Raw genomic sequence first — 12,788 nt, 5'->3', positions numbered from 1 at the left:
TGTCAGCCACGGTAGTATCCTTCTTCCATTTGAAAATTTCTTATTTGGAATATATAACAGCCACTAGGGTCCTTTTACCCTTGCCATTTAGACACAAGAAGAAATTACTTCTCCCCTCACCAAGCTAAGGCCAGAATAAAGGAATTAATGCAGTTTTCCAACTCTTTTCTTTTAAAAAAAAAGCTGTCTGTGCAAATATCTGGTTCAACAGGTCCTGAAGGATACAGGGTGAAGTATAAACTGGAATGATAAAATTCTACTGAGGTACAACAGGTTAGTGAGTTGACCACAGAGAGCAGCAGACTGTAAGGATGTAATATTGGCCCTAGGTTTTAGAAATAGAGACAAGGAGTGAAAAACCCAAAGGATATGCTAACTCAATAAATAAAGTTATTTATCCTCAGTTGTTGTATTGTCTTGACCACTTAAGGACAATAAAGATTTTGAAGAGGATACTGAAGAGATTCACTAGAATTATTGCAGAGTTGAGGCATTAAGGTTAGACCAGGAAGCTAGGGATATTCTCTCAAAGGATTTAGAATCACTAACAGGTGAAAAGGAAATGCTTCTTTTTTCCCCTGCAATGAATAAAGGATCAATAGTCATAGGGTGAAGAAGGGACACAGGGATTGTATGGTCATGTATCATCTCCTAAGATCTGTCAATACTTTGGCCAGATGTTAATTTACTCTTGGGTAAAGAAAAAAACAATTTTGCCATTCTGCTTTGATGTGGATGGACCTTTAGTTAGTTCTCATTTCTAACATTTGCAGGTTTCATGCAGCACATACCCAATGGCCCATGGTAAAGTAAAACTATTTTTGGCTTTGTTACTATATACTGTGGTTGTGATAACACTGCATTAAAACTCATCTATACAAATGTGTCCCTGAACAACGTAACTTGGCTCAATTCCCTCCCTCTGCACCTCGCACCTTTTATACATTGAAAGTGTTACTGTACAGTTGTGTTGATATTCAGAGCAAAATAAAAACTGAGTGTTTGAGATCTTACTTTATATCTCTGCCACATGTTCTTTGGTGCTTTGTATTTAATAATTCCATGAATTACTAATGCATTGTACACATTGATGAAGAATGCCAGTTTCTCATTTCTGCTGAGATCATCAAACTTCAGCCGCTGCAGCTGTATTGCAAGTTTGCAATACTCCTCAAAGGATGGACTATCAGCCATGGATTTGTAATCCACAAACTACAAAAGTAAAAAGAGTTATTTGTTAATTAGATCAAAGTTCCTTCAGGAATCTGGTGATCAAATATCAGTGAAGAAATTCCTATTTAGTAGTTGCCTCTCAAATCAAAGTAAACATTTTAAAGCAGTTCATAAAGTAAGTGAAGAAAGTGAAAAATAATTAAGGCAAACTGAATAAGAAACAGTGGATTTTAGATACAAGAATTTTTCCTAGAAAAAGCATTGACTAACCTTGCCATCAGGTGTAATGTGTTCTGAGAACAGCTTCAGAATTAAATCTCTCATAACTTCAGAATGTCTAGATGCTAAAGTATGAAAGATTATTCAGTGAATTAACATTAAAAAACAAACACTGAAAAATGACAAAGCATAGTATTACCTCTGACCGGAGATGATATACATGAATCCCAAAATTTCACCTAAATTGAACAACCTCGTCACAGAAAATGACAATTCTACTTTCATCTTTATTTTATGTGACTTGTTAGTGTGGCAACAGATTGGGTGACTGTAACCCCTCCAAGGATTAGCCAGCACTTTGATTCTTGAGTTTAAAAAGATGAATTTGCTCTTTCTATTCTGTTTTGGGTGGAAAAACTTGTGTCACAGACACAGATTCTGTTCTATCTCCAGTATTTTTGCATTGCTATATTATCTTCCCCCTTGGGTTACAACCTCCCTCAGCTGTGCTTTTATCTCTTCCCTTACTTCCACTTTTTCCTACCTGTTCTTGCCCATTTACTCCACCATGATGAAGGTATATTTAACATTTATTACAGTTCTCTGAAGACACGAGTAGTTCAAATCAGTAGATGTATATACATTTCCAAAAGACTTTAACGTTCCTGAAGTTAATTAGCTGCCACATAAAAGTATGCTACACAAATTAAGACCTTGTAGAATTGAAGTTATTATGTAGTAGTGTGTCAATGTACATCCTTACCAATCCCTCAATCAATGACACCAAAATAAATTCTGTCATTATCAAAGTTGCTCCTCTTTTTTGCAAGATACAATTGGCTTCAAAATGCTCTGGGCCATCTCCAGAGACATGAACCAGAACTGTACTGCTCAGTACAACTATATGGGAACAGATTTAATAAAATGCTCCAAAATAAATATATTAACTTGTGAATTGCTGCCAGAGCTTGTTTATTAATTCCCTGTTAGACATCAACAGTATAGAAAATAAGAATATTTTAAAAAAGCACCTTTTGCCAGCAATTTAAAGCTGAAGCTCTGTTCAGAGAAAATAAAGATTCTGATCTGAAACACTGTTTTTATATTTCAGTCTAGCCACTAAAGCAATTTTGCTAAGCACCATAAAAGTAGCTCAGGTGAAGACATTTGTTTGAAATTAAATGAAATTAACAGATTCTGCCGAATTCTGTACGTCTCCTTACCACTATTACAAGTTAAATTTAACACAGATCTGCTTAGGTGAAATTTTAAATTTAATACAGTACTTAAAATTGCACATTTTGCTGTTGTCAACCTTCCATTTTTAATATCCACATATACCAGTCTATCTACAAGAACCTAATCCCAACATCAGAATATTGTAACTGCTGCAACAATTTGATTTAGTCTACACTCTGAACTAATTCATCTTCTCTGTTGAACAGCTTGATGCAAACTACCCGCTTTTAAATTGGCTGAATTTACTTGGTTATCTTACAAGATTGTAGCAACCTTACAATACGGAATTTTCACCAATTAGCTATGGATTCAAACCACAAACAATATTCTAACTAGCTGCACCTCCCAGTTCCTATGTTTTAATCATTTATGTAGAGGTAACTTGATGATGAATTTTAAAATATCTAGGGGGTAATCTTACAAATTATTGTTGAATTACATTTAATTAATTCTTTATGAGATATTTATCAGGGAGACTGGATTAAATGTCACTCCACTCTTCAAGAAGGGAAGGAGGCAGAAGAAAGGACATTATAGACCAATTAGTCTGACCTTAATGGTTGGGAAGATGTTGGAGTCCATTGTTAAGGATGTGGTTTGGGGGTACTTGGAGGCACATGATAAAATGGGCCATAGTCAGCATGGTTTCTTCAAGGGAAAATCTTGCCTGACAAATCTATTGGAATTCTTTGAAGAAATAACAGGTAGGATAGACAAAGGAGAATTGGTTAATGTTGGGTACTTGGATTTTCAGAAGATCTTTGACAAAGTGCCACACATGAGGCTGCTTAACACACCCATTGTATTACAGGAAAGATTCTAGCATGGATAAGGCAGTGGCTAATTGGCAGGATGCAAAGAGTGGGAATAAAGGGTGCCTTGTCTGGTCGGCTGTGGTGTTCCACGGGGGTCTGTGTTGGGACTGATTCTTTTTATGTCAATGATTTGAATGATAGAATTTATGGCTTTGTTACAAAGTTTGCAGACAATAGGAAGATAGGTGGGGGGCAGGTAGTTTTGAGGAAGTAGACAGGCTACTAAAAGACTTAGACAGATTAGAAGAATAGGCAAAGAAATGGCAGATGCCATACAGCGTTGGGTAGTGTATGGTCATGCACTTTGGTAGAAGAAATGAAAGGGTTGACTATTTTCAGAATGGAGAGAAAATACAAAAATCTGAGGTGTAAAGGGACTTGGGGGTCCCTGTGCAAGATTCCCTAAAGGTTAATTTGCAGGTTGAGTCTGTGGAGAGGAATGCAAATGCGAAGTTATCATTCATTTCAAGAGGACTAGAATATAAAAGTATGTAATGTTGAGACTTTATAAAGCACTGGTGAGACCTCACTTGGAGGACTGTGAGCAGCTTTGGGCCCCTTATCTTAGAAAGGATGTGCTGAAACTATTGAGAATTCAAAGAAGGTTCACAAAATGATTCCAGGATTGAACAACTTGTCATACGAAGAGTGTTTGATGACCCCAGGGCCTGTAATTACTGAAGTTCAGAAGAATGAGGGGGTGACCTATTTGAAACCTATCAAGTGATGAAAGGCCTTGATGGAATGGATGTGGAAAGGATGTTTCCTAAAGTGGGAAAATCTAAGACTGGAGGACACAGCCTCAGAATAGAAGTGGGGCGAAATTTTAGAACAGAGATAAGGAGGAACTTCTCTAGCCAGACAGTGATGAATCTGTGGAAATCATTGACACAGGTAGCTGTGGAGGCCAAGTCTTTATGCACATTTAGGGCAGAGGTTGATAGATTCTTGATTTGCCAGGGCATGAAGGGATACGGGGGGGGGGGGAGGGGGGGAAATGGATAAGCCATGATGAAATGGCTGAGCAGACTCAATGGGCCAAAAGGCCTAATTCTGCTCCTATATCTTGAGGTCTTCTGGTCAATATCTATCACGGTCTGACAGGCTGGGCTACGAATCCTCTGCTACATAACCATTGGAAAAGTTCAAAATATTACATACCGGAAACTGCTCGAAATTCTGCTGTGGCTCCAGAATTTAATGCTGATGCAGAGTCATCCTCCACCAATCTGTACAGGGCGTCACTATCTTCAAATTCTTTTTCACTCAGAGGATTAAAAAACTTTCTGTTTATCAGATTGTTTCCAATTTCAATTGCTGCAGGTTTGTCTAAATTAAATAAACATTAATTTAGTAAAATTATTTAAATGATTAAATCCAAAGCAATTTTTATCCATAGATAATGGAAATGGCCAGGAAAGATTTGACCTGCATAACTGTCAGAAACTCATGATTTCCATACGTATATCCAACATTTAGGACCCCCATCAGCCAGGATGTGCTCTCTCCTTACTACCATCAAGGAGAAAATACAAGAGTCTGAAGACACACACTCAGTGTTTTAGGAACAGCTTCTACCCTTCACCATCAGGTTTCTGAATGTACAACTGACCAACCCATTAACACTATCTCACTATTTTTATACATACCAACACATACATACACAAAGTACCGAGCAAAAGCCTGGGGCAAATGTAAAAAATATTACGCTTTCAAAAATAATGTAGGTTTCTAAGTATCAAAAAATACTATAAAGAAGCAACAAACAGTAAAAAGAAGCTAAATCAGTATTTGTGATCACCCATTGCTTTTAAAACTGTATCAATTCTCTTAGGTACACTGTCGTGCAGTTTTATAATTGGCTGGTAGGTTGTTCCAAGCTTCTCGGTGAGTTTGTCACAGATCTTCTGCAGACTCTGACTCGCTTGATATTACTGTAAACCTGATTCAGATATAACTCCCAAAGCAGTGGTTGACAGCTTACTATACAAGGTGGTTTTGTTAACTGTGCTGTAATGTTGGAGTTCTTTACAGAGGAGAATCTTCATGAATGACTTGCAGCATCATAATTGTACTACCTTTCAATTCATTTCAATAGATGGGTAAAGCTAAAAGGAACAAGTGTTTAACTAATTCAATATTGAAAGATTATTAATATATTTAAATATTTAACTTCTAATTTTTTTAATAGTTTGAATAGCTACAAAAACACTTAAAATTATCTTTAATTCAGAACATTCAGAACTGTTCCTCCTCTCCAGTGCCTCCTTCCCCAACCCTTCCTAAAGGCATCAGGTTGTGGACAACCCTGTGTGTCAATGAAACTATCTATTCACAGGTTCATTCTGGGGAACAGCATAATGCAAGTTCACATTTTGAGCATGAGGTGCTTGCTGCAGACAGAAATTTCTGGGTGATACATGCTCTTATTCAACTCTCAGCTACATTGCTTTTGGCTCTCAATTTGTCATCCACTCACCTTGCATTTTTAAAATTCCATGAGTTGAAACTGGATCCAAAAAAAAAAAAATCTATGTGTTTGTATTATATTGTGTATAGATAGAGATCAGAATGAGAATCAAGTTTAATATCACCGGTATATGTTGTGAAATTTGTTAACTTTGTGGCAGCAGTACAATGCAATACATAACATATAAAGAAAAAAAACTGAATTCCAGTAAATATATACAGTGCCTATAAAAACTATTCAGCCCCTCCTGTAGGAAGTTTTCATATTTTATTGTTTTACAACATTGAATTACGGTGGATGTAATTTGGCTTTTTTGACACTGATCAACAGCAAAGACTCTGTGTCAAAGAGAAAACAAATTTCTACAAATTGGTCTAAATTTATTACAATTATTCAACACAAAACAATTGATTGCATAAGTACTCACCCTCTTCAAGTCAGTATTTAGTAAATGAACCTTTGGCAGCAATTAAATCTTCGTGCCTGTCTGGAAAGGTCTCTATCAGCTTTGTGCATCTGGACATTCTTCTTTACAGAACTGGTCAAGCTCTGTCAGACTGCATGGGGATTGTGAGTGAATTCTCAGCCACAAATTCTCAATTGGATCGAGGACAGGACTCTGACTTGGCCACTCCAAGACATCAACTTTGGTTTTAAACCATTCCTGTGTAGCTTTGGCTTTATGCTTGGGGTCATTGTCTTGCTGGAAAACAAATTTTCTCCCAAGTCACAGTTCTCTTGCAGACAACATCAAGTTTTCCTCCAGGATTTCCTGTATTTTGCTGCATTCATTCTACCCTCTACCTTCACAAACCTTCCAGGGCCTGCTGCAGTGAAGCATCCCCACTGCATAATGCAGCCACAAGCATGCTTCACGGTAGGGATGGTGTGTTTTTGATGATGTGCGGTGTTTGGCTTATGCCAAACATAGCATTTAGTCTGATGGCCAAAAAGCTCTATTTTGGCTTCATCAGACTGTAGAACCTTCTTCCAGCTGACTTCAGAGTCTCCCTGATGCCTTCTGGAAACTCAAGCCGAGGTTCATGCAAGTTTTTTTTCCCCCAACAGTGGCTTTCACTTTGCCACTCTCCTTAAAAGCTGCGACTGGTGAAACACCTGGGCAATAGTTGTATGCACAGTCTCTCCCATCTCAGCCACTGAAGCTTGTAACTCCTCCAGAGTTGTCCTTACTGGTCCCCTTCTTGCACTGTCACTCAGTTTTTGAGGATGGCCTGCTCTATGTAGATTTACTGCTGTGCCATACGCTTTCCATTTCTTGATGATCAACTGAACTGTACTCCAAGGGATATTCAGTGACCTTGGAAATTTTCTGGTATCCATCTCCTGACTTGTGCTTTCCAATAACCTTTTTGTGGAGTTGCCTGGAGTGTTCTTTTGTCTTCATGGTGTAGTTTTTGCCAGGATACTGGCTCACCAGCATTTGAACCTTCCAGATACAGGTGTATTTTTACTATAATCAATCCAAACACCGTGACTGCACACGGTGATCTCGATTTAACTATTTATGTTACACCTGAAACTAATTGGCTGCACCAATGATGATTTGGTGTGTCACATTAAAGGAGGTGAACATTATTGTGTTTTATATTTGTAATTAATTTAGATCACTTTGCAGAGATCTGTTTTCACTTTGACACGAAAGAGTCTTTTTCAGTGTCAAAAAAAACAAATTAAATCCACTGTGATTCAATGTTGTAAAACAATGAAACATGAAAACTTTCATCAAGGGGTTGCATAGTCATCAGTTAATAACTCATCAGGTTGATTGATAAGTTCGTGGCCTAAGGTAGGCGATGAGTTACTTCAAACTTTCTGCATAATCACTCAAAGAGTTGACCTGCATGTGATGTGCATGTAAAGAGAGCTGTATAACTCATCTCCTTCTACCTTAGGCCACAAACTTATCAATCACTGTGTGTGTTAATTTAATAGCTTAATTAAGATTAGTGCAAAAACAGAAATTTAAAAATAAAGTATGAGGTAATGTTCATGGGTTCAATGTCCATTTAGAAATCAGATGGCAGAGGGGAAGAAGCTGTTCCTTCAGGCTTCTGCATTCCTTCCTGATGGTAACAATAAGAGGCCATGTCCTGGATGATGGGGGTCCTTGAAGATGCATAACCACTCAGAGTTCCTTGAAGATGTATTGGATACTATGGAGGCTGGTACACATGATGGAGCTGACTAATTTTACAATTCTCTGCAGCTTACCAAGATCTTGTGCACCCCGCCCCCCCCCCATACCAGACGGTGATGCAGCTGGTTAGAATGCTCTCCATGGTACATCTGTAAAGTCTAAGTGTTTTAGGTGGTAAACCAAAGCTCTGTATGGATCTGAAGGATTTGTGCTCCTTTCCAAAGTTCCACCAAATAGATGTCATCACGTATGAATCGGAAGACTCAATCCTGTTAATGATGGCATCACATACAGTATGTGAAACAAATGGGTACTGATACCCCCAGACACTTTGATGGCATCATTAATGGGACTGAGTCGTTTCCAAATCTGCCTGAACCCAAGGTCCTGGAAATACAGATAAATAGGATAGAAGTATACAAGTTCATGATGGACACAGGGTGAAAACACATGTATTTTTTTGCCGGGAGAGAAGTGTTCAAAACAAGAGGGCACAGGCTCAGGATCTGCAATGACAGATTTTAAAAGGGTCATCAGGGACAGCTTCCTCAAGGAAAAGGTAGTGCATATTTGGAAATGGCTGCCAAAAAATGGTGATTGAGCTTGACACATTCGAAACATTTAAAAGCCATTTGGCTCAGTATATGGATAGGAGAGGTTTATAGGGCTATGGGCCAAACCCGGGCAGATGGGATTTGCTCACTGGGTAACACAGTTTGCTTCGAGAAGCGGGGCTGAAGGGCCTGTTTCTATGCTTGTATGACTCTGTCTCTATAACTAATCTGGTAAGTGGGGAAGGTGAGTGTTGGCAAGTGGGATTGAAAGATTCAAGGGAAAAATATAAATTTATAGTATGAAAATAAATGAAAGGAGGGTTAAATCTTATTCAGAAATTTTACTATATATACTACAGTTGAAAGTACAACTATGCAGAAGGACAGTTAGGGGTATGGAGGTAAGCACAAATGCATGAAGTATATGCAACAAACTGAATTGTAGTTGAAGTACTGAATATTGTGTAGAGATGTAGCTGGTAACTAAATATACAAGGTTATTAGGTCTGTCAGAAAAATATTGGAAATGATACAGTAGCTCTGAGGATGAGGGATGAAATTACTTCACTGATGCAAGAGTATAACAAAAGGCAAACAGGAAGATAATTTTATAAACAGTTTTTTTTAAGAAAATTATACAAAGCTATTTTGAGTTGCCAACTGATCCATTGTAGTGGCTGTGCAGATATATTACAAAGGCAGCAAAGTTTCAATGACAAAATTCTAACTTTCCTTTAGATTGTGATAAGCAAGTTAGCTCATGTAGTGCAATCCTTAAACATACTCTGGATAATCATTTGCAAAATATCCATAGGGGCAAGACACTTTAGGTTCACCAATGAGAAGTAAACCAAAGTTAGATAGCAGATCACTGGAACATAAATATTTAGATCATGAATCAGAATGTGAGCAAGTTCAATATTTTTTTTTTAAAAAGGAAGAAACACAAAACAGCCACTGAAATTTAAGGTCTGGATAAAAAATACTTTGGGTAAGGCAACAGAGATTGATTACCCATGGCAGAAAAAAACAGTAAGTAGATAAGTATATTAAAGAGGAGGTGTTCAAAGAATGTAATCTCATATAGAAACAGCTTTCAGCCCTAAGGGTAAAAGATGCTCCATGCCAAAATGCAGCCAATTGAGTGAAGAGATAAAGGATCACACAAAACTAAAATCGTAAAAGCCTTCAAAGCATTTGAGAATTGGAGTGTAGATCTGAATAACAAGAGATACAAACTATCAAAAGGAGGGTGATAAAACTTTAAACGCCTGTCAATATTAATGTTCATCCAAGAGCAACAGGCTTTATTTTTCTCTATCGAACAAAATGTGGAAATGGAAAGGGCTGGTACATGAAGTCAGACATGAGATCAGCCACTGTAAGGCAGAGCAGAACTGAATGTCTTCTATTATTGCAATACATTAGATTCCCTAGCCGCCAACAATTTCCCTCTTCACTTTCACAAAATTGTAATCCTTTTTGATACACTAAATATTCACACCACAATTGAGATAAACAATATTCACGTTTGGATGGCAACCTATCCTCCACACCATGCCCAGCTCATCTGATTTTGAAAATATTTACCCGTGACAGTATCAGGTCTAAACCCAGCTATTCCAGGGTCTTTTGGTCACTATAGTACATCAACTCAAAAGTAAATTTGGGTTCATTGAGAACTCATCTGCCCTGATCCAGTCCTGACCTACACTGCCATAGAGGGAGTACAAAGAAGGTTCACCAGATGGATTCCTGGGATGGCAGGACTTTCATATGATGAAAGACTGGATCGACTAGGCTTATACTTGTTGGAATTTACAAACGTTTGTAGAAGATTGAGGAGGGATCTTATTGAAACGTATAAAATACTAAAGGGATTGGACAGGCTAGATATAGGAAGATTGTTCCTGATGTTGGGGAAGTCCAGAATGAGGGGTCACAGTTTAAGGATAACGGGGAAGCCTTTTCGGACCGAGATGAGGAAAAACTTCTTCACACAGACAGTGGTGAATCTGTGGAATTCTCTGCCACAGGAAACAGTTGAGGCCAGTTCATTGACTATATTTAAGAGGAAGTTAGATATGGCCCTTGTGGCTAAAGGGATCAGGGGGTATGGAGAGAAGCAGGTACAGGGTTCTGAGTTGGATGATCAGCCATAATCATACTGAATGGCGGTGCAGGCTCAAAGGGCCGAATGGCCTACTCCTGCACCTATTTTCTATGTTTCTATGAATCAGACTGAGGCCAATTTAAAACTTCTCACCTTCACTTACAAAACTTTCTATTCTCTCTTCCTGCTAACCATTGCAATTTCCTCCAAAGGTCTTTAATTCTAACACCATCAGCATCCCAATTTTAAGTCTTCCATCATTGGTACTGTGCCTTTGTTTGTTGAGACCCTAAACCCTGGAATTATTTTGCTAAAACTTTTTTCTGCTCTCTTCCAAATTCCTTAAATTCTACTTCTGAACAAACTATTATATTTATTTAGAGATACAGCATTGAAACAAGCCCCTGCAGCTCATCAAGCCTACACATTCATTTACACTCGTGACCAATTAGACTCCCAAACCACACGTCTTGGAAATGTGGGTGGAAACCGAGCACCCAGAGGAAACCCACGTGGCCACAAGAAGAACTTACGAACTCCTTACAGACAGTGATGGGAGTTGACCCCAGATTGCTGGCACTATATTAGCCTTATGCTAACTACAACACTACCATGAGATGAGTGTAGAAGGCCTCAGTCTGTCTGCACTAGGGCTCATTTATACAGTGCAGGTTCTAGGCAATCAGCCTAAGACTGATAGGATCTGGTCTTTCCTCCAATCATACATTGTACTTGTACAGCTTTGAGTAGTTCTATTTCAGATCTTACACCATTCTCCCATGCTAAATCTGAAGGTTAACAAATAACACTGTCAAAAAAAAATTTTCTGCAGAAATTTTAATCCATCCTATATGGATCAGAAACTTTTGTCTGAAATGCCCAAAACTCTTCTGTAAGTTGTGGAAGAAAATGATGAAGATTTGGATCAGAGGCTCTATCCCACCAAGCTGGAAAATAGCTGAAGGATGATTTGTTCCCAAGGAAGAAGATTTGTCTACAATCACCCAGTTTAGGACAATCTCCCTCCGTAGGATTGAGTTCAAAATACTCTCGGTGCTAATGAGAAGGCTGACCTCTTACTTAATGGAGAGCCACTATATCAACACATTCATTCAGAAAGGTGGCATCCTGTTTTTTTTCTGGGTGCCCTGAACACACCTCAATAATCAGCCAATTGATCCGCAAGGCCAAGCAGAAGAAAGGCAACCTAACAGTCATCTGGTTAGACTTAACCAACACCTATGGAGCAATTCCCCATGTCCTCATCCAGTTTGACCTGGACCAATACATATCCCACCAGTAATGTGAGACATGATCACCAGCTACCCAGGAGGATTCAAGCTATGCTTCACTTCAGCCCGCTTTACCACTAGGTGGCCAGAGCTCCAAAAAGAAATTTCAAAACAGCTGTGCCATCTCCCCCATCTTGTTTGTCACGGATATGAACTTCCTCATATCAGCAGCAGCAGCAGACATAACCCAAGGTCCAGTGCTGGAGCCCAGCATCCAACAATCTACAATACAGGGGCTCAGGGATGACATCACAGTAAAGACTGCAACCCACGTCCAAGCAACATGGGTAATGGAAACCCTGGACAACGTAACTACCTGGGCTAGATGACCTTCAAGGCCAGGAAGTCCAGATGCATGATGATCCAAAAAGGGCAAGGTTACTGGCAAGTTCAGTCTTCAAGTACAGGGAGAAGTCATTCCTTCCATAGTGGACGATCGAGTAATGTGTCTTGGGAATGCAGCAATGCCAGACAGCGCCAACATCATCGACACTATAAAGCAGACTGAGGACTGGCTGAAGATCAACAAAACCAGACTCCCTGGTAAATTAAAGACATGGCTGGAACAACATGGTCTACCAAGGCTGCTCTGGCTTTTCACAGTATACGAGCTCCCCAGGACCACAGTAGAAGGCATCGAGAGGAAAGTCAACATGCACCTGCAGAAGCGCCACCCCCCCCCGCCAAGTTTTTCTTCAGTGAGGTTCTACACAAGATCAGGCCAGCTACAGCTCCCGTTGTCACCAGTACTGGAG

The 12,788-nt window shown here is 39.0% G+C and overlaps 1 protein-coding gene across 3 annotated transcripts in view; it reads right to left on the bottom strand.

Annotated features, from left to right (window-relative positions):
* Nucleotides 1–12,788, bottom strand: part of LOC140198899 (uncharacterized) — a 60,107-nt gene that overhangs the window by 18,923 nt on the left and 28,396 nt on the right. For all 3 annotated transcript variants that reach the window (XM_072260109.1, XM_072260108.1, XM_072260110.1), the window contains exons 5-7: nt 4,608–4,775; nt 1,444–1,517; nt 1,015–1,212 (exon numbers count right to left, since the gene is read on the bottom strand). In XM_072260109.1, the coding sequence (XP_072116210.1) occupies nt 1,015–1,212; nt 1,444–1,517; nt 4,608–4,775 (440 nt within the window). The remainder of the gene's footprint in view (nt 1–1,014; nt 1,213–1,443; nt 1,518–4,607; nt 4,776–12,788) is intronic.

Source organism: Mobula birostris, chromosome 6, assembly GCF_030028105.1.
Source record: "Mobula birostris isolate sMobBir1 chromosome 6, sMobBir1.hap1, whole genome shotgun sequence".
Classification (NCBI taxonomy): Eukaryota; Metazoa; Chordata; class Chondrichthyes; order Myliobatiformes; family Myliobatidae; genus Mobula; species Mobula birostris.
Note: the sequence above shows the minus strand (reverse complement) of the source record. Positions and strands in the feature narration are given on the sequence as shown.